This window comes from Cyrtonyx montezumae, unplaced genomic scaffold, assembly GCF_038088225.1.
Source record: "Cyrtonyx montezumae isolate F1298 unplaced genomic scaffold, pur_monq_1.0 scaffold_3, whole genome shotgun sequence".
Classification (NCBI taxonomy): Eukaryota; Metazoa; Chordata; class Aves; order Galliformes; family Odontophoridae; genus Cyrtonyx; species Cyrtonyx montezumae.
The window spans coordinates 105,649,190-105,674,352 of record NW_027072034.1 but is presented as its reverse complement, the minus strand read 5'-3'; the positions used below and the strand labels follow the sequence as shown (position 1 = coordinate 105,674,352).

General features: G+C 38.4%; 1 protein-coding gene across 2 annotated transcripts in view; it reads left to right on the top strand.

The window, feature by feature from the left end:
• EEA1 (early endosome antigen 1) overlaps positions 1-25,163 on the top strand; it is a 65,417-nt gene that overhangs the window by 6,854 nt on the left and 33,400 nt on the right. Inside the window, exons 3-11 of one of the 2 annotated variants that reach the window (XM_065742679.1) lie at positions 1,666-1,788; positions 11,308-11,435; positions 15,434-15,488; positions 15,606-15,671; positions 16,533-16,572; positions 17,391-17,498; positions 17,581-17,702; positions 19,244-19,399; positions 24,329-24,445. In XM_065742679.1, coding sequence (XP_065598751.1) covers positions 1,666-1,788; positions 11,308-11,435; positions 15,434-15,488; positions 15,606-15,671; positions 16,533-16,572; positions 17,391-17,498; positions 17,581-17,702; positions 19,244-19,399; positions 24,329-24,445 — 915 coding nt within the window. The remainder of the gene's footprint in view (positions 1-1,665; positions 1,789-11,307; positions 11,436-15,433; positions 15,489-15,605; positions 15,672-16,532; positions 16,573-17,390; positions 17,499-17,580; positions 17,703-19,243; positions 19,400-24,328; positions 24,446-25,163) is intronic. The other variant, XM_065742680.1, reaches the window with a different exon arrangement.

Sequence of the window (25,163 nt, the reverse complement as noted above, 5' to 3'; positions counted from 1 at the left end):
GTGTGCCTGCACTACTGCACCCTTAGTTCTTGCTGCCCTGCTGAAACTCAAGCCGGGCCATTGACTGTGTCACTTCTGGATGGTGCTGTACAACATGTATAACATAAAAGTATCAGTAATTCCACTGTCAGCTGGATTGCTTACAGGTAGGGTGTTCTCTTCAGCATGTGACTTCAAAATCTGGTCGAATCTGAGTTCTGAAGCTGATGATGGTTTGTTTGTTGCTCTCTGAGATTCATGCATTACCTTGTGCAGCTCGAGCCTTTCTCTTAGTTGTACTTTTCCTGTGCAGCTGGCCTGAGATGTTTGCTTTGTGAGAACTTTCAGAAAAACCACCATAGTCAGGCTTTGCAAAATGTTTGCTCTCCTTTATGTAGTTATGGTCCCACCTGGTTCTCCAGTGTTGCATGAAAGCAAAAAAAGTCTAGTTGACTTGTTTTCATTCCAGTTTCATAGCTAGATCTTCTAATTTGTATTGCTGTGAGATTTGAATAAATAATTACTGAATCTGTGTGGATTCTCATGTTTCCCTCTTCCTTCAAACTGGGTTGAAATCTATCCTGAGTTTTGAAAATGGTAATATAAAACAAAAGGAATGAGGGAGACTGATTAAATGAAAACTATTGGTTGCTCACCTAGAGAGGTAGGCCTGTTTTTGTTCCTCCTGGGGCTGTGCCAGCACTACAGACCACACATGGGCCTGTAATTAACTCTGGGTTTATCTTTTGTCCACTATGCACTCTGACAGAGTGAAAGTTTGAGCTTGTCCTGCTTTTGTACCTTAGATCCCAGTGCAACTCCATATGCTGCATAGGTTTGCTGGATATTCCACGTTTGCAGCGTGTCCACCTTCGAGTTACACTTTTGTTAGTGTCATGTGGCTGCATTGGTCAAACAGAACACACTCTAGCCCCGTTTTGCAGGTTGCACTTACAGGTACAGGCACCTTGCTGGGGACCCGCAGCATGCTGTGCTATGCCCTGCTTTTTCCAGGGGTAGAGCATGTCTACGGCTGCTGTTCTTTAGAAACTAATTTAACTTTTGGCTTTGGTAAATGCCTGGTGAGCACGCTTTATCTCTCTCTCCCCATGCCTCTTTTTTTTTTTTCCTTTTTTCCTTTTTTAATTCTGCCAAAAAGGTGCTTCTCTTTTCCTAAGTGAGAATGCCAGCTGGGTGTGCAGTTGCACTTGTGCCTGTGCCTCTCATTCTACTGTAAATTTGCTTACTGATTTACAGAAGTATTTCTGCAGTCTCTGTGACCATCTTTGTCTCTTTCTGTCCTGGATCTGAAAATGCTGGTGGGAAACTGCCTGGTGGATCTGATGCGATGCCTTATAATGGTCCATTCATGACTTGCTATGCAGCACATTCCTCTGTCACATGAAAGGGGTCCCAAGAGTGTCTGGAAAGGACTTAACTAGTATGCAATGTGGTCCTAGCTTTTAACATGTGGTTTAGATTTATTTTTACATTCTTAACTGATCCTTTTTGTCTTCTTCATGATATTGATATGTGGTTTGCAAAAATTAAATGTCCAAAAGAAAACAGCTGCAGACTTTGCTTTTAGTGATTCTAAGAACTTTCAGCATAAGAATTTGAACGCTATTTGATTCCAAAATCTGTTTGTTTTTATTAGTTTCTTAAAGACAAATATACATTTCACAGGGCTTCATCTGTCCACTCTGTATGAAAGTGTGTGTAACTCCTACTGATCTGTCTGAACATTACCAGAGTGAACACATGGGGACAGAAGGAAGACAGGAGCTTCGTGACCTTCCAGCTGTTACTGTGGGTCTTGTTTATTTTGTTTAAATAGCTTTGGTGATAGACTGTTTTAAATGATCATGCATCTTTTCCTGTGGCTTGGATATCAGCTGTGTTTGTTTTGATTCCTCTTTAAAAAAAGATAGTTGATCTCTTTGCAAGATTAAAAAGCATACGTTCTGCAGAGGAATTAATTTATGCATAGCTCTCCAGTTTGCAGTTAAGTTTCACATGAAACATTCTCAGTATTAGGAGGCTTCCATTCACTCATGTATTCTTACTGAACAGCTTTTACTTGCTTTTATTGTAAGCTGAGCTTACATTATTTGGTGTATTCTTCTTCAGACTCAGATTCCTCATAAATACAGTATTAGATCTGGTTTAAGATTTTTTTAGCTAACGATTTAAAGTAGGTTTCTAGAGGGAAGCCGATACATCTTGTAAAGGATGGACCTGAAGATAAAAATGTCAAACATAATGTAAAACCTTTTTTCTTGAACATTTTAGACCTTTATAGGTCGGGGGAAAAAAGCCACGCACACAGAGTGAAAAGAAAAAACAACAGGAAGAAAAATCTGCAACATTTTATATTGTATATTCCTGACTAAATGTGAAGGCTGTTTCAGTTAGTAGGTTTTAAGTAGTAGTAGTGCACTTCTAAGTTATTCCAGTTGTGTAGAATGTAAAATAACAGCCTTCAGCTGATTTGTTTTGCTTTTTTTTCCCCCCTCCAAGAACTTTCAGATTTGACTTTTATGATTAGGTAGCTTCCTGTGCACTAAGTGATCTTGAATGGAGATAAGACTCTTGTCTTGTTGATGTTACTTCTGAGTTTTGAAATCTGTTTAAATAAACAGTAGCTGTATGAAGGAGAAGAAGGATCTGGGGATGCTGGTCAATGGCCAACTGAATGTGAGCCAGCAGTGTGCCCAGGTGGCCAAGAAGGCCAATGGCATCCTGGCTTGCATCAGAAATAGTGCAGTCAGCAGGAGTGATGAGGTGATTGTCCCTCTGTACTCTGCACTGGTGAGGCACACTCAAACACTGTGTTCACTTTTGGGCCCCTCGATACACAAAAGACGTGGAGACCATGGAGCATGTCCAGAGAAAGGCAACACAGCTGTGAAGGGTCTGGAGCACAAGTCTGGTGGGGAGTGGCTGAGGGACATAGAGGTGTTTAGTTCTGAGAAGAGGAGGCTCACGAAGACATTAGCACTGTCTGAAATGACCTGAAATGAGGTTATAGCGAAGTGGGAGATGGCCTGGATTGAAAAGGACCTCAGAGATCATCTACTTTCAACTCTCCTGCCATGGGCAGGGTGGCCAACCACTAGACCGGGCTGCCCAGAGCCACATCCCAGCCTGGCCTTGAATGCCTCAGGGATGGGGCATTCACAACCCCTCTGGGCAACCTGTGCCAGTGTGTCACCACCCTCTGAGTGAAAAATTCCCTCCTAGTATGTAACCTAAATCTCCTGTCTTAGCTCAAAACCATACAAAAGTCTTCTCAGATAGAGTGGTGATGCTCTGGAACAGGTTGCCCAGGGCAGTGGTGGGGTCACTGTTCCTGGAGGTGTTCCAGAGCTGTATGGAGGTGGAACTGAACAGCCTAGTAGTGTTGACAGTTGGACTTGGTAATCTTAGAGGTCTTTTTCCAACTGTTACAATTCTATGATTAGAAGAAATGAGAAACAAAGAGGCTAATACAGATGGAATTTTTTATAAGTTATATCTGTTAAATTGATGTTCACAGAAGCATTGGCAGAGTGGGGCGTCTGCTCATCACTGTCAGTGCTAGTAAGTAAAGTTTATAATATTTGACTACTGAGAAGCTGGTGGTCTGCATTTGTTGATGGGAAGTGATGGTTTATAGTTATAATAATCACATCTTGATTCTCAAACAGCAACACCTGTCACCCTTCACTGTGTCTTCCCCATTCCTGGGGTAGTGTTATAAGAAGGGTATAGTATGCCATCAGTGCCATCGTCTGTCAGTGTCATCTTTTGTAGCAGACATATAAAACACTGCTGACTTTTGCTTACTTAGACTGGTATATGGAGTTCTGTGATTTGCTGATACTACTATGAAAAATTCAAATACAGTTTCCAGCAAACAGTGGTGAAAAAGCTCCTGAATTCAGGGATTTTTTCTTATTATTTTTGTTGCCAGTGCATTATCCTCAAATGTGCAGGAAAAAAAAAGCATTGCAAAGTCAGTGTTTGGTCTCAAGCTGTGTGATCCAAAAGAATGTTTCTTCAGTGACAAAAGCACTGGTACCTTGCTTTTAAGTTTGCCTATTGCTTTCTTCCCTAGCCTCTCTTTTGCTGATATGTGCTCCCTGCTGATCAAAATTTAAGTGACTCAGGTCATTTATTGCTTTGTTCTCCTTGCCTTTTCTTCCCTCTGTTGCCTACATGAGGAGGGTTAGTGCCATTCTTCAGACAAGGTGTCCCCTCCCAGAACTTCTTATGGCCTGCTGCAGGAAAGAAGCACTCAACTGGAGATCTACTTGTGGTCTTTCTCTTAAAGTAGCTCTCCTTGTGGGCCTTCTTTTCCAAACTAGGGATTACACTGTATGGTAAGTGGTTAAAATAACAGTGAAGTATTTTTCTCGATGCCTCAAGTACTGAAGAAACCTTACCTTTAAAGTTGAAGGTGTACTCAGCTGCAGGAGCAGGCACTATAATGTTGGCAAGTGTCTTTCTCAATGTATAGCCAACTTGGCTGAACAAATTCCTTGCAGATGTTGAGTGCATCACCATGTTCCCAGTTGGGAACATTGTTCCCCAACGTTAACATACAGTGTTGTCACTAACAAAATCTGTGTGATTTGTTCGTTTTTTTTGTTTGTTTGTTTGTTTTCCCCACTAAAGGAATGATACATTTCTAAACTCCATTTCTATGCTGTCTCTTTTGGACACTGATGATGTTTAAGCAGTAAGTCAGAGGGGCATAATTTCACACTTCCCGGTTTCTCCAGAGGCATTTTGAAAACCACTTTGTGGTTCTCCCACAGTGTTCAGAATATAGTGGCCATTAATGTCTATTGTTTTAACTGCAGTGTGGCTAAACCTGAGGCAATATTTAACAGTTCATTTGGGTTATTTTTGTGACTTTGCAGATACTTAGTAAGTACACATTTCTTTTGTGTACTTCTCCCCATATGTGTCGTCTTTGGCTGCTGTTTCATTTGCTTCTCCAATGACGTTACATTTTACTCTTTGGTGCTACTTGCTTGCTTTGCTCCAGCACAAAAATCATTGGCTGAGCTACATTAGAATATTAATTTTCTGCAGCGTCTGAACAATGCTGAGAGAATGAAGAATCAGAGGTACTCATCTGATTTGACTTGGCTGCGTGATGCCACTTTCTTCTAAGAAGCAGAGAATCAACTGCATTAGAATTTCTAATTTGTGACAAAATTGCAGTCTTGTAGGTTGTGACAGGACTGTAGTCTTACTCATCAATAGTAATAGAAACAGAAGAGAACCAGACTAGAAATTATGTTGGTTCTGTTCTTGTCAGGAAGAGTACAGCTTCTTTCCTGGAAGACATTGTCTGCAATATGTTACGAAGTAAACTGCAGCAAGGTACCCCTTTCCTTTTTGATCAGAAAGTTAAATATTTGCTTTAAAGTTTAGATGAATGGTTCACATTATCAGAAATAAGGATGTCATCTCAGGAAGCTCTTGTCATCTCATTGTGTATGTATACTCAGATTAGAGTGTTTTTTTCTGGTAGAAACATGGAAAAAAAATGTCAGTGGTATTCTCCTTTAAAGAATATATCAAGCGAATGACCTTATTTACTCTTTCACATCAAGTATCCCATATATATGTATACTTCAGTCAATATGTAAGACTTTTGAAATAGATTACAGGTGAGATCTTGCCCTTGCTTTTGAGGTAGGCAGTGGAATCTGCTTCTGAGAACTTCCTGGGGATTTACTTAATTGCTTCAGTGTGTGTTCAGGAAACAAAACCTAGAAATGACACGGTACAGCATTCAGGTCTGCAATGTCAGACCATTTTTGTTCTCTGACCCCAAGTGTATACACGTCCTAATCTGTCCGATGAAGTGTTCAGCCTTTTAATCACCCTGTAACTGAAGGATATCTGAGTTTTAGTTTAGAGTTGCTGTTTGAATGCTGGTGAAACCATGTATCTGGAAAGGTTGTGAAGGTTCAGCTTCAGTTCAGCTTGCCGTATCGAAACACTTGTGAAAAGGTTAACGAACTTACCTCTGAGTTCTGAGATATTTCCAGTCATGACCTATGTTTGAAAGTATTACAGCTTTGGACTTGAATCCTAGCTATCACTTTTTGTTCGTGTGATTCACTGTAAACAGACTGTAAACTTGAGTACTGGCACAGTATATCTGGAAGGTCAGAGATGAAACCAAGAAACTCAAATATATGTAAACTAAGAACCTGATCATATAAATGGCAACACTGGATTGGATACTGCTGTCCAATAGTATGTATACGGTAAACTGTTTTCTCACTCTTTCTGTGTGGTAGAAGTGGCTCTTGTACAGTGCTTCATTTTTTGTTGCTTATTTTTTGCTTAAATATTTTCTGAGAAGGGTGTTTATGGAACAAAATTGGCTTCTCAGTGGAAAATAGCGAAGTTCCTTGGTTCTTCAAGCTTGGCTCATGATGTAATTGCTGGGATAAAAATGAAGATGTTGCAGAAGTTCTGCTTGTATTAGCAAATAGAGCTCCATGCTCGCTCTTCCTATGGTTACAATATGGTTCTCTACTACAGACTGTAGAGCAGCAGTAAGTAGAACAGCAATTTGTTCATTTCTGTGCAGTATTAAAATAAGGTTGGAGAACAGAATAGGCAGTCATCCCATTTTTAAACAAAATGCTGAGGAAGCTGGGTAGTTATGTCTGTGACTTCCAAAGTCACCCAGGGTTCCTTCTCTCTTGTATTCCAACTCTATAAGCAAATCTGTGTAAGCTGTTTTGCCCATGGGACTGTCTCTGAAGAAGAGATGGCCTCTTTAAACCAGCTAGCTCCAGTTTTTAATTTGTGAAAAAGAAGCCTAAAGTAATCTGCATTTCACTCATTAATTACGTAAGACAGGATTTCATATTAGCTTTACGAAGACTATTTCAGTAAAGCTCTGGAAAATAGAACAGTTGGTAAGTGCTTAGGTTTAGATTTAAGGCATATGTATGCAGATGCTCCAAGCTCCACTTTTTAGCAGTGGAGTCTGGGGAGCTCATTTGCTGACCCTACTTACATGACATGTTTGTTAAGTCAGCCGCTGAGTTGCTTGCTCCATTAACTGTATTGAATAGTTCTCCACTGACAATGACTGGTGAGTTGGACACCAACATGAAGATTTAAAAAAAAATAACGTTTAAAGCTGCATGCTGAAGCCTTCTGCTTGTTGAAGAAATTCATTTGAATATCTTTAATTTTCTTTGCCTAGAGAATAGGGAAATTATTTCTTCTGTAAAGGTGTTGTCATGACACGCAACTTGATGTTCACATCAGGTTTGTGCAGTACAACAAGGAAAAACATTTAAAAGAAAGGTAACGTTCTGGTAAATCTGAAGTTGTCATTATATTTTTACTTCCCTCCTTCATCAGTCTTAGAGTAATAGGAGGAGAAGCCAGGGAAGCAGAACCCATTTGGTCCTATACGTGTATTTCTCTATTTGTGAACTCTTTTGAATCACTTCAAAGATGAATGATGACTAAGAGCCCTCTGTGGCAGGCTGGAGTCAGTCTGGTAGCACACAGTGTGCTGAGTTGTGCCCCAGCTCTTGCTAGGGAGTGTTTCTGGGTGGGAGGCCAAGGTTCTTTGAACACTTAATAGCCCTGTAAATTATACTGGTCCAGTAAAAAGAAATGTGGTAGCTCTTGTTGCACAAGTTTGCTTCCAGGGTTGCTTTTAGTATCCTGGCATGCTTCCCAAAAGGTACTGTATTAATGATTTGTAAGAATATTAATGTTACCCGAAAGGAATCATTTACCTCATATTCCTTTTAGGAGAGGAAGCATTGGGAAGCCTAACTTAATCAGGTCTGAAAGTAAATCTTAACTATTAGAAGGTTTGTAGCCATTTTTCCCCATTACAGGGTTTGCTCATAAGTCTTGACAATGGAAAATGAAGGTGCATCTGGTGCTTCCAAGGATCGTTGGCAACATTTGTCATTTGAACTCAAACTGAGGCAGGGTACCATCCTATTCAGCTTCTACCCAGCACTGTCTGCTCTGAATGAAACTCATCTGTTTTGAAGTCTGCACTGAGGAAGAGCTCACCTGCAGAGAGCAGTGTGGAGGTGCTGGGTGATGAAGCAGAAAATTGGAGTTTCAAATTCCTGTCCCGTTCTCCTCGGCGTACCTTGACCAGAGTGTCAGACACTGTTATGAGCTATAAATTATGTGCTGGTTCCCAGTGGACTGTTTGTGTATGTGTACGTGTCTGCTATTTTGGTTTGGGCTTCTCTTTTTTAATATTCCTGCTCTGTCTTGCTTTGGAAGGTCAGTGGTGATCTTAAAAGCACCTTATTGATAAGAATTCATGCATGTGGTGGTTGTCTTCTTATTTAATTGCCATTTCCTGATGGAAATATCTCTGTATATAAAAACCAATCCATCCTTTAACTTTACGGGGTCTCTTTTCTCCTTAAATAAAGCAGAAGATTTTGCTCAATTAGAAATTTCCGCTGAGAAATTACAAGTTTCAGTGCAGTGCTGCAGGGGTCATAGGTGACATCTTTGCTGTTATGAGATGAAGATTATTAAATGCCTTTCACTTCTCTGTGGTTGTGCTGCACTTTATGCAAAGTAACTTGTAGATGTGTTTTCAAATGAAATTGACCAAATGTCTCTTGGTAAAGACAGCCTTTTGGAAGGTGTAATTGTGTGTGTTATATATGATAACTTTCTTCCTTGAATACGAGAGCAGTGCTTGCTTGTTCTCTAGAAGACACTGTTAGTTAAGGATGCCAAGTGTAGTTTTACTGGAATGGAGATCTCCCTGCCCTTCTCTCCTTATTGAAGGGAACATTATATCTTGTTGTAACTGTAACATCTCCTGATTATCCAGAGTGTTAGCCTGATACAGGACCATTAATCTTGCACTTGATATAATCCCTGGAAAAAAAAATTCTTGCACGATTTAAGTGGGGGCCATTAGTTTTCCTTCTCTTCCCCCCTTCTCGTGTGTTCATCTTTGAATTAACACAGTATACATTTGCACAGTTTCAAAGAGCATCTCAAGACAATGCTGAGAAATGCTTTTTCCTTAAAATGCAACTATTAAAAATAAATAAATTAAGAGATGAGAGAGACCCGCCACCCTGAACATGATTATTCCCTGGGGTTAATAGCTGCAGGACAGCTGTATGCTTCTGTATGTTACCGGATGGGGCCTATGGAGATCCTGCTGGTTCTGTCCCCTTACTGTAAGGAGACCTGGATTATTATTCAGCTGTTAGCTCTGACTTCAGCAGCATTGTCACTCTATGAGAAGTAATCTGGGCCTGGGTATGCACACTTTGGAGCTGCTGTAGGAGCCAGTGTTCTTGCCTACCTCATGTCTGCAAGCAGCGGGAAGTATTGTTTTCTGCAACAGAAATGCCCTTTGCAGAAGGGTAACATCTTACTCAGAGCTTGTGATTCAGACGTGTAGCAAATCCTGTTGGCGATGGGGTGCCTGTGGGAGCTGTAACCCAGTGCTGACTCTGACAGTGCCAGGTTCTTCAGGGTGAGGCCAGCCTCTACTCCCTCATCCTTACCACTGCTGCAGTCAGTTCTGCCTGACTTTCTGGGGCATATCGGGCTGGCTTTGTCTGATGGTGAGACGGGTGATTGATTGCTGTTGCCTTGGGCTAATTGTGAATGTAACCTATTTTTTCCACTTCTCCAGGGCCCCTCTTGCTATGGAATAAAACCCAAATACTCACCAAAGGGGAAAAAAAAAAAAAAAAGACACACAAGCATAGAAAAAGACTGCTCTTTAAATGGGAAGAAATGAAGGGCAGTAGGAAGGAGGGGACCAAGCAATTTTCTACAGTTGTTCTTTCCAGATGCTCTTAACTTGTGCAGTGAGGAATGTCTGCTTTTCTCTGTGGGCTGCAGACCTTCCCATCATGGGGAAACTGAGCAGCAGGCTGGTAATCACTTGGCAATATTTCATCTAGAGAGGGCTTCTGTTGCAGGGGTGCCGAATGAGTCTGTCTGCTTTCAGCTGCTAGTTAAAATACACTCCATGCTTTCTGACAGCTTCTATGGTTTGCTGCCACTGCTATTTGCCAGGAATTGTCTGGAATTTCCCTTTGGTTCTTTCACTGCATTCAGATAAATGTTATTGAGAACTTAGCAGTTCATTCGTCTTTCCGTACCCATGTAGTTATGTACACTTGTGTATGAGTTACTTATTTAATCTGGAACGAAACCACACAGACCAATTCTGGAAATAGTAAATGGTTGTCAAAGGGAAATGCCTGCTGCCTATTGATGGAGTATGCTGTTGTTGTTTTTTTTTTTTTTAACAAAGTTATACTAAAATAAGTCTTCTATATATGTGCTGGATTTTATAAGCTACTGTATTTAATTATTAATTTCTTAAAACATTAAATAAGAGTTAGAAAGTTCTTGTTTGGTGCTTTGGAGCGTCAGCTGTGTTTGGGTTCCTGAACTTGACAGTTCTTTTGGATTGAATCCATGCAAATATTTGGTTATTTAAGTCTAAGCAACCCAGCATGAGGTTCTCTTTACACAGTCTGGCATCATAAGGAGCCTTTAATGTGAGACTAAATTGTTTACTTTCACTCTAAAATTTCTTTGTCTTGCCACTGTAGTGTGTTGTCCATAGCGTAAATGAGAATTAGGCTGGCAGTAGGCATGATAACAAGGGAGTGAAGAAACGTATCTGAGTGTAGCCTGTGGAAGCAGATTGCTAAGTAGAATGAGATGGATGGTACTTCTGATAAGTGGCAGTTTGGACACTCCGCGGATGTTCAGAGGTGCAGTTTTCACTGGCTGCTTGCTAGTGGGTGGAATGACTGTATTGCTTTGCTAAGTTTTTGCCCTGGTAAGCTTGCAGTAAGTGTTCTGGATAGAAAGAGGATGACTTCTTTAGGCTGTAGAGATGTGGTTTCTTTGAGATGGTATTTCTGTGAATTGCATTTATTTATTGTATGCAAGGTAAAAAATGTTTCTTAATCTCCTGGCCCTTACTAAAATCAGTAGCCTAAATGTGGTACTTACAATGCAGCCCTTCTAAATTACCATTTTTTCTAAATAAGTACATTGTTACTACTCTGTGATGCTACTGGGAAAAAAAAGAAAACAAAACAAAAAAACCCAAACCTGAATAATATGAACTTTACAGACATTTTCTAAATTTCTAACCACTAGAGCTGTTACCAGATAAAGAAATTCTTAGTATGACTCTTCAAGGAAGTATCTGCTGCCTTTTAGATATACAAACATCATTTAGATTGAGATGGAAAAAAGTCAGATTTTACTTCTCATATCCTTTTTTTTTTCTTCTTCCCTCTCTCCTTTTTATAATAGGGATTTATCTGTCCTCTGTGTATGAAGTCTCATGGATCAGCTGAAGAGCTGTTCAAGCACTATGAAGCAGTTCATAATTCTGGCATTGATTCAACTCGTGGAGGGGAAGGTCATCTGTCACCAGAAAGGTGGAACACTACTCATTTGTGCTTGTGCTTTTGTGTCAGTGTTGAGCTGCTTCTAATTACACTGAAGGGTGTATTAATTTGAACACTTAATTATGTAGTGAAGTATTTAAATGTTCATATCCCGTTCGTATCCAACTACAATTAAAAAGCAGCTTGAAGCTTACATTTACTGATAGTGATATGACAGTAAATGGAAGTCAGTTGTTTATGTTTATATTGTTAATTCAGTCAACATTTTCTCATGCTTCTGAGAATGTATGGTAACAAACTGGAATGATTTTTAGAAGTGTGGTGGTAAAATATTGGATCATTCTTATTTGCAGCATAGAGCTGAAATTTCATCTTTTGAGCATGGGGAGGATAAGATAGAGGAGAGACATGATTTTGTCTCTTGTTGGTTAGGGTGCCTGCTACATAATTATAACATCAGATCTTGTCTGAATAGACTCCCTTATCACCTAGTTATTTGCAAATCTGAGAAGTCTCTGGGTCTGTGTCACTGTATCACCTTGGTGTGTTCCAGAAACTCCATCCTCATTTGCGGAAATTTTCTCTAATTTATTTTAACTCTTTGATCAAAAGCATTTTGTTAAGTATGTTCTTGTGAAACACTTCAGGTTCTTTTATTTCTGAGACCAGCAGCATGTAGCAGGATGAAACAAACTTACTCTCAGTAGAACAGTTGAGAGTAATCTCTCTGTGTTTGAGTAGCACCTCATGATGGTTTGGGGAACTTTTTCTTGTGGATGAAGTTTACACAGGAGTCCTTTTGCTACCTGCTGGTTCTTTTTCCAATTAGTGTTTATTTTGGACAGTTGAAAATGACAGTCTGTGTTGCTGTTTGATCACCTCTCCCTCAAACTCCATTTTGTTTTTTACACAATAGTGTCACAGTGAGCAGATGACTGCAGCCTCATTCAACAGACAAAGGTGCACACTGCATAACCCTGCTGGTGTTCACTTGGTAATGGAGCTGCTTCTGCTGCTGCAGGAAGTAAACTACTCAGATGTTTGTGACTGGAAGATAAATGGCCTCAGTACTTACATTTACATAAATACATTAAATTTATCACTCACTTATGTTGATACTTCAGTGAGAAATGTTTGTGGAGGGTACCGTTATTTTGGTTATTATCCAAATGAAGATATTTATTTCCCTGGTGCTGTGCAGACTGAGCCAGAAAGAGCCAACATTATCAGAGGTCTTGTCTGTATGGATGGATGGGCCTTTCCTTACATGTGCTTTTCTTTTCCAGATGCTGGAGGTTTATGGCTGAATATAAGTTAGTGAGCAAAGCAAATTGCTATTGCTTTCTAAAGCAACGCAATTACTGTTTCTTTATTTTGAGCACACTGCAACCTAACTGTTTGAGTAGATTTTTATTTATTTTTTATTTTTTTCCCTCCAATGGTGCTATTTTTATGATCACTTTTATTCTGTGTTCTCCTGTTGTATGAGGGATCAACAAGAAGCTGTGAGATACAGAAGATAGTTTGAAAGAAGGGGAATTGTATAGCCAGGGGAGAACTAAAAAAACCGAAGTTCAGGCTTATATATGAGAAAATAATACTGTACTAGCAGGGATATATTGGGTTTCCTATGTACACGTTTCCTCAAGACTTCTCTGTCTAATTTAAACCTTTTTAGAGCAATGTAACTTAAACTCAAAACGATAACCTGTATTAGAACAATAGCATCCACATGGGGGAATTATTGGTCACAGCTATATTGTGTATGTAGTTTATGAAATATTTATTTTCATGCCTGCAAGTTTCCAATGTCAACCAGATGTCAGATGGTGCAATTTAATTTTTTTTCTGCCTCTTGACAGTTTAAGGACAAGTGTTTTTGTTCTCTCTCCTGTAATAGAATAAGTGGACAAGGTCAGGGAGTTGGATGGAGCGAGGGGAGGCTGATGAGAGCTGTTGTGTAACACCTAAACTATTTCTTCCTGTTAGTGTGATGTTTTGCAAATGGTTCTCAGTTGCATGCTTGCTTGAAAAAACTCTCATTCAACGTAAACACATGTTTTCAATACTCAGAATACTGCATTAAATTAATACTCTGACTTGTAGCAGGGGTGGAGTTTGCATGTGATCCACTCAACCAAGATTGGACGGAGAATTTCCTAATTTAGTCAGCAGGGTGGGCTAGGTATGATGAATTACTTTTCTCCTCAGCCCCACTGCTAATAAAGTGCCATTACTAGTGCCAAGAATAAATTGTGCAACTCTCCCCAGTGCAGTTTAGCTGGGCCACTGGTACTCAGTGCCTGGATGGAGGCACCAGCAATGAGGAATAGAGAGGCGCATGTGGAAAGTGTGGCGGATACTGGCTGGATGGTGAGGCTCAGGGGATGTGCTGAGAGCAATGTGGAATTTTAATAGCACCAGGAGAAAAGGAGACTGGGGGGAGGGTTTGGGTGGCAGTAAGAAAGAAAACATTTACACTTCTAGAGTGATTCATTACACTTTTTTTTCTAATAATTCTCTGCTGGACAGGTAAGCCACGTTTAGGTTTTGTCTTATAACTGTTAGGCATAATGATGTTAGTGAATCTTGAAATAACTACAGTATAGGAGTACTTCCTTATTTTCACCATCTCTTCCCCTTTTTCTTCCCCTCAATTACAAGTTATTTTTATGCAGCTCAGAAGTGTACAATCTAGAGCATAATAAATGTTTTAGTACTGCAGATCTGGTGTGTGTTCAGCCCTAGCTTCAGTATTGTTAACTGTGTTTCACCTGCCTGAGATTCCATTTATAATCTCAGGTGTGAATGTTGACTGATTTACTTGATACTCGAGAGAAAGCTCAAACAATATATGGGTTTTGAGTAGCAGTTACACCCATCTCATTGAAGTTTTATTTGGGAACCTCCAATTTATCTCACACTGGCCAAATAATGTGTAAATAGCAGATCTTCTGCAAAAATTATCCTTCCAACGTGGCACATTTATTTGTCCATTAAAGTCGGTCAGGCTTGGAATTCTTCATCGGTCCAACTGCGCGTGTTACACTCGATTCTTGATGACCCTGTGGTTAATGTGAAATGAAGGCTAAATTTTATCTATTGTGGTTTGGCTAAGGAATAGCTTGCTTTGTTTTGTTTTTCTTCTAAGTATGAGACAGTTTTGAAGAACATCTGTGGAGGAGGGGATAATGCAGCTCAGGAGCGATAAAATTGTATAGTGTAAAACACGAGAGAATATGTTGGTATTGACACCCACACGTACATATTCCGTGTGCCTCTGTGCAAGCAGTAGGAAAGGATATGTTTGTGTTTGGAGTGGCTGTTTCTCAGTGATGTAACATTATCCTTGTCTGTATAGTTATACAATTTTGTAAGGAGACCTGAGATGTAGAAGAGTGCGGTTAGCAACGATTTTAGCCTTGGATTTTGTGTTCTTGCATGGCTCGAGGCTTGAGTATGAAATTCAAGAATTTAAAATCCCAAGGCTTCAAACCATTCATTGAGTGCATCTGTGGGGCGTACTGAATTGCTGCATGGATAAAAAATTATGTAACTGCCTATTTCAAAAGGAGTAAAATCACACCCTGTCTCTTAGCAGTGTTCCTCTCATGTGATATGGGAAGTGAAGGATAATAGACCTAGCCCTTCCATAAAAAGATGTATGAAATATTAAACATACCAATGTCCAGCTTTGCAATTTGACTTGTGGTCAAGCTGATGAACTGAATTAGATTTGCAGTTTATTTTCACGAGGCTTTTTACATATCTATTTCTTTACTTATACTGTTAAATGTTTTTAGCATTTTTCAGGTGATGTGCAAAGTGAACTAATAAGAATCTATAAAAGGACTTTCTTCCAATTTTCAAAGAATTGAAGATAACTATGTTTGTATAAATCATATTTATGGAATATTTGTCTATTTATGTCTTCCAGTTATTTAAATATACTTATTAACTTCTGTGTAATTGACAAAATATAACCACTGCATATTCATTTTCTTCACTCTGTGGATATATTTATTCAGAGATGAAGTATCACTGCTCCGGCAAGAAGTACAAGACTTGCAAGCTTCGCTGAAGGTTGGAAATACATTTTACTTGCATGTGGTTTATTATTTCAAATTGCAAAACATTCTGCTATCTTAAGTGACCAAATTTACAGTTCTCTTTTTCCCCATTTCTTTATTTACCTTCTAGGAGGAGAGATGGTATTCAGAAGAGCTGAAGAAAGAACTAGAGAAATTGCAGGGGCAGCGGCAGCAAGTAATTGCTTTAAAATACTTGAAGCAGGTTTATCATCAGCATTGACATTGAAGATTAATACCTTTTTTGTAAGGCACGTGGCCTGATTTAGTTAGTTCCGTGACTTGAATATTGACATGTTCTTGAAAACAAAGCTAGTTGTCTCTCCACAGTGTAACTGTATAAATCTGAAGAAAAAATGCTAGAGTAGGTAATGGTAGTGCTTACTACAGGTTCAGTTCAGATTTTTCTGTTGAGCTTATTTGGAACTCAGTTTGAATGTGATGTTTCACCTGTTATGAGAGGGTAATGAGGCGTCAGTTGGAAAAAACATCAAACAAAACCCCCCAAATCCTCAAAAAAGCCAACAAACAACAACAACAACAAAAAATGAGGGGAAGAGAGCAGTAGTGTGACTTTACAGTAAAGATGTGAATAATATTTCACAATCCATACAAACCAATCAAGCTATTTAAGGCAAATTATAATATATTATACCCTAAGGAGGCACTTATTTTGTTACTATATACTGGATTGTTATAAACATTGGAAATTACATTCTGACAGAATGTAAATATTTCAGATGTATTTAGTAATGTCTGTGTTTTAGGTCATATTTCAATATTGAGGAAAAGGAAGGGGAGGGGTTTCTTACTGGAGTCTTGCAGGTCTGGAAGTTAGATAGTGTAGCAATAAAGAAATGGAAAATTGTCTTGGTCTTTTCCAGTCTTGTAGATACAACTATTGGAAATTTGTACTACTATTTAGTATGTGAGCAAATAAGTCTTTATTTCTGCCTTTTCCAAAAGTGGGATGAACTTTTGAAATAGCAGTTTTAATTCCTTCTGTCTAATATCGCATTTGTCCTTCTGTTTTCTTAAGGATTCTAAGTCTGATGGATTGACAACGTCTACATCTACAGGTGGCTAACCTTTTATTGCATTGAATTTTGCACTGTTTTGGGAACTCTGTGATTTTGGCTGGGGTAGTTTTTAGACTAATGAAAATGCACTTTTATAAACTAAAGACCTAGCATGCTGTGAGAGCACGATTACTGAAAAAGAAAAGTTCATTGCAAATGCTTTAGGACAGCTTACAGAAGCTTAGGGTCAGTAATTTGTAGAAGTGAGATAGGAGTTCTCACTGTAAAAGCAGTACTCGTTAATAGTTTTGAGCATTCTTTTAATCACTTCATATATTCAAGCATTTAATTCAAGTCTTTGGCTGAGGAAGACTGTGGTTATTGACATTCAAACTGTAATGTTTGTCATTGCTTGTTTTAGTCACTGCTCTTTTGTATTAATCGCTAGCAAGGAAGCCTGTGAATTTTGTTGCTTTTGTTTTCCAGGCCAATAATTTTTACTTGATGTTTCATTTTCTCTATGCACTCGAAATAAGATTTTCCTTGTGCGTCCAAAAAGTATCTGATGGTGATTAAAGAACTTTTAATCACAGGTCAGGGTTTGGAATTCAGTGGAAAGTTAACAATGATCTCAAGGGCTGTTAGTGACTGGTGAAAACCAATACATTCTTATTCCTGTGCAGTGCTCTGCTAGTGACAGGTTCCAGTATCGTGCTTGTAGATACTTAAGTGAAGTTGCTCACTTTACTAAGTTAATTGGATTAGCTAAGTGAGCTTAGATTAATTTTTATCTAATGTGGTTTGCTATTGATATAAGTAACTGTATAACCTTATCCTAGCTATTCCAGGAAGTAATACTGTTCTTTTTATGGAAATAGAATCATTAGAACGACAACTAGAAGAGATCCAAGTAGAAAATTTTAATATTAAGCAAATGAAAGACTTATTTGAGCAAAAAGCAGCACAGCTGTCCACTGAAATTGTAGGTGAGTATACTAACGTGTGGTCTGTGTATCTGCTTATGCAACTTGTAGAAGTGATTATTTATTCAACTTCCTTCTTAATTAGATCTTAAAGCAAAATATGATGAAGAAATCAGCCTTCGGGAAGGTGCGGAACAGAAAATGACAAATCTAACACAGGAACTGCTGAAGGAAAGAACTACCATAGAAGACTTAAAGACAGAGCTGGTATTCTTATCACACTATAAGTTTTTTTTTTCTAAGCCAAGCGAGCATATACCACCCGTTTTTTACAACACGGTTTTAAAGTAGCCTAACTGATGATATTGGAGGTATCTGAAGTTTAGAATGCCACTGTTCCTGCTTGTTTTCACCAATCTGAATTTTCAGTATTTTTCCAGTGAATATTAGCTTGTGTATTAAAATTGACTGTATGTTATTTTGTAATCCACTCGTTTGATACCCCACTTGAGGAATTTTGCAGTGTATTACAGCTGTAGATGTGTTACGCAGTCAGTCCTGCACTTGGTGAATGCCACTGCTGACTTCACGTGCTGTCTTCAGATCACCTGTTTTCCATGAGCTGTTACACTATGCCTGTCCCTGGACAGCTGTGTTCATAAGGAGTGCTCGGGGTGATGTTTTGTGGCATGGTGGCTACAAGGCTGGCAGCTGTCATCACCGTGCCTATGTTAATGTTTACAGACTTGTTCTTGGCTGATGATACTGATGTGTGTGTATTCCAGGATTTTGGCTCGTGGTGACTTGGCTTCAGGGAGCAATCTCAGTGACTCAGCAGCCATGCTGCTTCCAGAGCAGTTGCTAAAGGGCTTCCTGTCTTCTTGTTTGTTCTCTACTGCACACGCTCTGGATGACAGCAGGGTGGCATTTATTTACCTTCTTCCCTATAGTCAGCTTCTGGCAAATACTCGCGAGTTCCTCTTGGCCCTGACCAGACACTGGACCTGTCCATTTCTCTGCCTGTTTAGTTGTTTTCTTGTCCTCTTTTCTCCTTTTACACTTCTACCTTTTTTTTCCAGTACTTTTTCTCTACCTTCTGGCACTTACTTTTCTTTATTCAGTCCCCAATATTGCCTTCCCCCTTCCTTTCCTTCATAGCTTTTCCCTTGGAAGGATTTCTTAGCACTTCAGATGTAATTTCTGATTTTACCTGTATGTCTAATGTGAAGTGTGTTTGACAGTTCCTGAAAAACATCTCCTTGAGTTGCCCGTTTTTCATCTGTTCTGATGTTTTCAGAGACAGTATTGTTTTAAAAGTCTGTAGTGGATTCTTAAATGCGTCTGTCATGAGGCAGGCTTGTGTGCATTACAGAAGTAAAAACAGTAATCTGCTCCATAGAGTGGTGGAAATTAATATAACCTACTTCTCACAGAATTATAACTTCAGATAAATTTATTGTGCAGATTCCTTGTCAGATCAGTGTTTTCTCCTAAGGAAGGTTTTCCTTAGCTATCTTCCTACACGAAAATTATAGGAATTTAATCTTTAAGACCTTACTCATTTTTTGTCAGATTTGGTTGAAATTGTTCAACTAGTTCAGTGCTTAGTAGGCAGAAACTGGCATCAGACATTAAAACACATTTCCTTTAGGAATTATGCATACTTTCATTCTGTTGTTGTTCCAGGTGTAGTACTGTCTATCTCACATTGTCTGTAACTTAGTTTGAAAGATTTTTAGAGGTGAAATGAACGCTGGAAGTATATCAATGAACATAATGTAGCTCAGTCCTACTTTTCTACTTTTCAGCTGCAAAGGCCCGGTGTGGAAGATGTAGCCGTTCTTAAAAAGGAACTGGTCCAAGTTCAGACACTGATGGACAAAATGACTTTGGAACGTGAGAAAGAATCTGAAAAGCTGAAAGATGAGTGCAAGCACTTGCAGGCAGAGCAGGCAAACTCAGAGGTAATAGTCATACACCATAAGATGTGTGTATTAACATTGCTTTTTTGTGTTTTGTGGGTTTTTTTTCATTTGATAACTGGAAATATAATTCATCACAATGAAAAAGCTTCTTTTTTAGAAGGATCACTTCTAACATGACTGAGAGACATATCTGTTCATTACAGTAAATTGCATAATTCTGTCAATATTGACGCTTGGAAAAGTCCCCAGGTTTTCTGTTGCAAAACCTTTTCTTGGCATGAATAGTTACTACAGAACTAAAGACCTTCTGGTAGAGCTGTGCTATTCCTGCTTAGAGAGAGAAGTAGAGCAGTGCTTGTGTGAATCAGGTAATTGTTTCTCTTTTAGAGCTAAATGTGGATAAAAACATTTGCTAAACAAAATGATGATTTTAGTTTAGTATTAGAGTCAATGTGTTGGAAAAGAGATAGTATAAAGTATATAAGAAAACATTACCAAGTAGATAATTTGAATATTCTTTTAAGATCTATTTAATCCTTAAGCTTACTGAAGATTTTAAAATCTCACTGGATGTTGTTGTCTGTTTTTCATTTTTCTTCATCTAGTTTTTACTGTTAGGAGCCTTTCTACAGCTGTTATTTAGCGTGGGTGCGTTTCATGTGTAAGATAAACTCTTTCCCCTTTCCTGCCCGAACCTGCTACACAATAGCCTCTAAATGTTGCTTGTTATTTACTAGACCAGAAGTTGACTGGTTGCCAGGTGTCACCTTGGCTTTCGGTCAGTGTGTCAGTATGTCACTTGTAGTCTGTTTCAGGCATCAGCACTCTAGTTTTTCTCCCTTTGCTGCTGCAATCTGAAGTAGAAAATAACCTCTTGTACTGAAGTTAATTACTATTTTTAACTTTTTTCTCTATATTTTCCTGATTTTAAACTTTTTAATTCATCCCATCTGTAATTGGAAACTCACTGTTTGCTCGAGTTGTGGAACATGTGGTTTTCTTCTCAGAATTACTTTCTGAAGGCATTCCTATGTTTTGACTGAATCAGCGCAAGAAGTCTAAAATTGCTGATGGGAGATTTGAAAGCATTTGCCCACTTTTGTTGTTCTTGTATATACAGCTGATGATAACTGTGTTTAAGGATGCAAAACTAACAAGTTCTCCCACAGCAGATGTGGGATGTTGCTTTTGTTTCCTCTGGTTTTCCACTGCTGTACTTTCCACTCCCATGAAGGCTAAAGAAAAAGCAATGCAGCAGCTCTAACTTGTATCTTTTGGGTGGAACCTTACTCCTCAGATTGTCCTGTTGTGGAACCATCTCAGATCTCTTCTAACTAAAGCATACTTGATGTTTTATGCCATAATAGCAAGGGAAATCTCTGACAGAGATGTTGTCAGGAAATCCTAATAAAAATACACCATCTCCAAGAAGGTTGTCTAACACAATTTTATTCTACTGGGGAATCAGTGAATCTGTGCCTGCAGAAGAATTCTCTTTCTGGGTGTTATTACACCTTACTAGTGTGTTGGCTGGTTTGGTTTTACTAAGAAACACTGTGACCTGTGTTCAGAACCTTTTTTGTCTCCCTTTTCTGTTGTCCAGCACCACTGCAAATATGGGGGAAACGTGTTCCCTAGTGACATTGGTTCCATGCAGAACACCCTTGTTTACAGGAGGGAATGCCTAAAGTTCCTATAGAACTTCTTGTATTATCCATCCTGTTGATATTTCTGAATGTGAAGAAATCCTGACATCTTGTTATCGTGGGCTTCCACGTGCCCTAGATTTCAGAACTGCATTTTTATCTTCTGTTTCTTAATTTACACCATAGAGCTTTAGGGAAGCTTTGCCCTCATTATTCTAAACTCCTTAGGGCTTTCCCTCCTGCCTTCTCCTGAAATCTCCAACAGATATGTGGAGCCCCAGGAATTGTACAAGACCACAATTTTGTACTAAACATGAATCTACCATTGTTTTCAAGTTGAAATTATTCATGCCAGGAGCTTCATCTGACAAGAAAAAAGGAATATCACAGTTGAAGTCATGAATATGATGTGGTTATGCAGCAACTTACATGGCCACATAACTGTAATTTGGTTTTAACTGTGAGGTCCCACAACTATACTGCAGAGTTTAAATTTTGTTTCAAAGCACTGTCTTTGTAGTCTCTGTGGTTTTGGATGTTGTATTTAGTTTTTATGTGACGATAAAATGACATAGTGATGTAGGCATAACAAGGATCTACAGTCAGGAAGCACAGCAACATGAATTGCTTCTCTTCACCCAAGTTAGGTATGCTTAAGCTTAGACATAACTAAACATTTCAAAATTTCCCCTTAAAAAGTGCAGCTTTTAACAGGAAAAAAAAAAAAAATGATGATGGTTTTTCATTCGTGGTGGAAGTAATGGCAGCTTAGGGGAGAAGGCTGCACAATACTCCCAGCTGCTCCCAGAACAATCTAAGAAATCGTAGATGTATGGAAAATTTATAAACTGCAGTGTCATTACTACACAGGCATCTGATATTATTATATTGTCAGTATGTAGATTGAACCAGAGAAGACTGAGTTGCTACATGGGAAAATGCTGTGAGCATTGGCAGCCTAGTTCTTCTGAGAAACTTTAGATTTCTCTGCTTAATTCAACATATAACAGCAATACTCTAAGACATAGGTAGAAAGACATAGTCAGTATTAAAGTTTTCCTCTTGCTGTAAGGTGATAGTAGGTTAAGCTTAAAATTATTTGAAGTCATTGTGGTGAAAACTTCTTTAAAAAAAAGAAACGTCAAAACAAAAGCATAATTGTGAAAAGTATTAGCCATAAGAAGACAAGAAATTGAAGTTTTGACCTGTTAAAATTAGTACAGTTCTGGACATAAAAGTTTGTTCATGTTTCATCTCAGCCTTACACTTTTAAGACGTAAGTGATTCTTAGGCCATTACACTTTGGTGGCCATGGCAACATATAATAATGTTGATTTCCAAAGCGAAGCTGCTTTAAAATGGCTTAGATTTATGACCTGGGTGAAGAGATTTATGATTCTTAACTCTCTGTGAGTGTCTTTAAATGTTTCGGGAGAAGGAAAACATGCGAATAATGGTGCAGCTCTGCAGTTGTCCCCTGAGTGTGTTCATTGTCTTTTCCTTTAGTTGAGTATTATGCTTTATTTCAGATTTGCAGTTGAAACTATGACAGCCAATTATGTCAGATGGATCTTTATTTTGAGAAACTCATTCCATGCTTGGTTTTTCACTATAGGGAACTCTATGTAGTGAACAAACGATGAAAACAGCTGCACTGCTGTAGAGCTAAGCATTTCTGCAGATTGGGATTTCTTTCAGAATCTGATAAATGTTCCTATAGGTTATTACGTTGGGGTATTAAGCTCTAGCCTAGATTAGTAGATTAAATTATGTATGAATTTGATAAAGCCAGGTCCATCTGTGTTTCTGTGTTTTTTTTTATTTCATTTTCTTCTTCTTTTTTTTTTTTTTTAAACTAAGTATAGGCAGTATAATTAGCACTATTTGACAACAAATTTGAGGAAGTGTGTTTACTAACAGCTTTTGTCACTGCTTATTTCTATCTTTCATCCATCCCCTTTATTTTCTTCTGCTTTCTAATGGAGACACTTAAATGTGAGGTAATTTTTTTTGAAAGCTTGAATTGCTACATTAGATTTCTGTTGTATTAAGAGTTGTTAAACAGATGCTTTCCTGTTTGATTAGTTTCATTAATTGTTCAGACTTATCAACCAAACAGTACCAGGAATGAATCACACATTTCTATTTTAAGAATGAAGTTTAGGTCTGATCTTCGTTTTGTGACTGAGAGAATTGCATATAAATTTTGGATCTAGTTTGAGTGGTTGCAGTAATAACCTTAGCAAGCTCTGGATATCTTCTGCACCAGCTGAAATATGTTCTTATGAAAACAGATGGAGAAGAATCTTCTTTGAAAAGATTCTTATGAAATATTGTAGTCAAAGTGAGTGCATTCATACAGAGCATTATGTTTTCTGTGTTACAGATATGAAAGGAAACTCTCTTTTGTGTTTGTCAAAAAGAAGCAGAGCATTAACAGCAAGTAAAAGTCCCAGAAGTACCTGCCCTTCTGAGTAGCATGCTACAAATATCTTTTATTCAGATAACTCAGTATACATTAACCTTCTATTAAAAACAATTACCTGTGCTGTCCAGCTTAAGGATCAGTTTCTACATTTTTCAATTATAGGTGGAGAGATCAGACTGTAGAAGTTTTTTTATTTTACGTTCTACAATTTTCTATGAAGATATGAGGTCTGCAGGAGGAATGGTCACAGAGTAACTAGAATATGTGATATTGTTTCTCATTAACTCCAGCACTGTGTGCTTTAGGGAGTCACTGTTACCTATCCAAAGTGCTTTTCTTGTTTGCTTTCATTACCTGTATACGTGTAGTCCTTAATTTGTTCTGTTGTGTACCAGTCCTGTTTGATGGGTTAGCATTTGTTACGCTGATTATACTCACCTGCAGGATCAATGTGTTTGAAAGTCACACGCCCAGTTTGCATCAAATTCCAGGCTTAGAATTTGTAGTGTCTTTCCTAGTACATTATTCTAGTGCACATAATCCCAATGACTTGGAGGTGGAGAGGGCTTTGCATCAAGAACTGTGATAGTGATTATTGGATAATCTGCTGTGATTTTTCATCACTCGTGGGCTCAGACTGGCATTTTCTATTGGGAAAATTTTTGTCTTGAGTTAATCTTACCTGGAAAATTTTACTCATTGATATTTTTGTAGCTGGTAGTACTCTGAGATGAGTTTGTGGGTAGGTTTTGTTGGTGGTGGGTTTTTTTTTTTTTGTTTTGTTTTTTTTTAAGGCATATAAAGATGGTTTTTATTTTGCTACCAGACACGCTGCTTTTGTTTGAGTTATGCAAAATTTTGTTTTCATTGTGGATTTTCTGTCCATCTGTCTAGGCTACCATTAATGAGTTAAAAGCTGAACTTGCCAAAGGACCTCAGGAGGTAGCTGTGTATGTTCAGGAGCTGCAACAACTTCAAAGTTCAGTCAAGGAGCTAGAACAGAAAAACCAGGTGAGAATGCTGTTATTTCCTACATTTGTCAGTTGACGTTAGAATGGTAACGTTGCCTTGCTGAGTGCTGCAGACTGTTACAAAACACTTCTTTGTGTTGTAGAAGTTGAGAATTCCTTTCCCCTTTTTGCTTGACTTGAGGAATTTTGTAATGTACAAGTGAAGAGTATTTTTAAATGATATTGGTGCATTTCAGTTTAATTCCTAACGGTTGTTACAGTTGCAGGTTTCTAATAGCTGCAGTTTAAAGATATGAGTATTAACAGATTTGCCATCTCACTCATTGACAGATTAAAGCAATACCCATCAAAATATTATGATATTTCACAGAAATAATAATTCAGAAGATGAACTCTATTTATTTGTCTTCCAATTCCTTACTTTTAAATTGTATGAGTGTCATATCTTCTGACCTTTTATCAGAATAATAAACAATAGAAAACTGAATTAAATTCCATAAGCTCCTCAGCAGATAAGTATTTATTGAGAGCTTTAATTAAAGCTTTCTGAACTTGATGCATTTTGTATTTGTAAGAAATGAAAGGAGACAAGGAAAAAGATGCACACTGGTTATTGTGTGTACGTATACATAACACTGCTTTATTGTGAACATTACATATGTATTCAGCAGCAATCTGGTCAGTCTTGGGGGTGAGAAAAGAAAGGACAATGACCAAACAATGCATACTTAATGGCATTTACGAAGATATAACAGGGT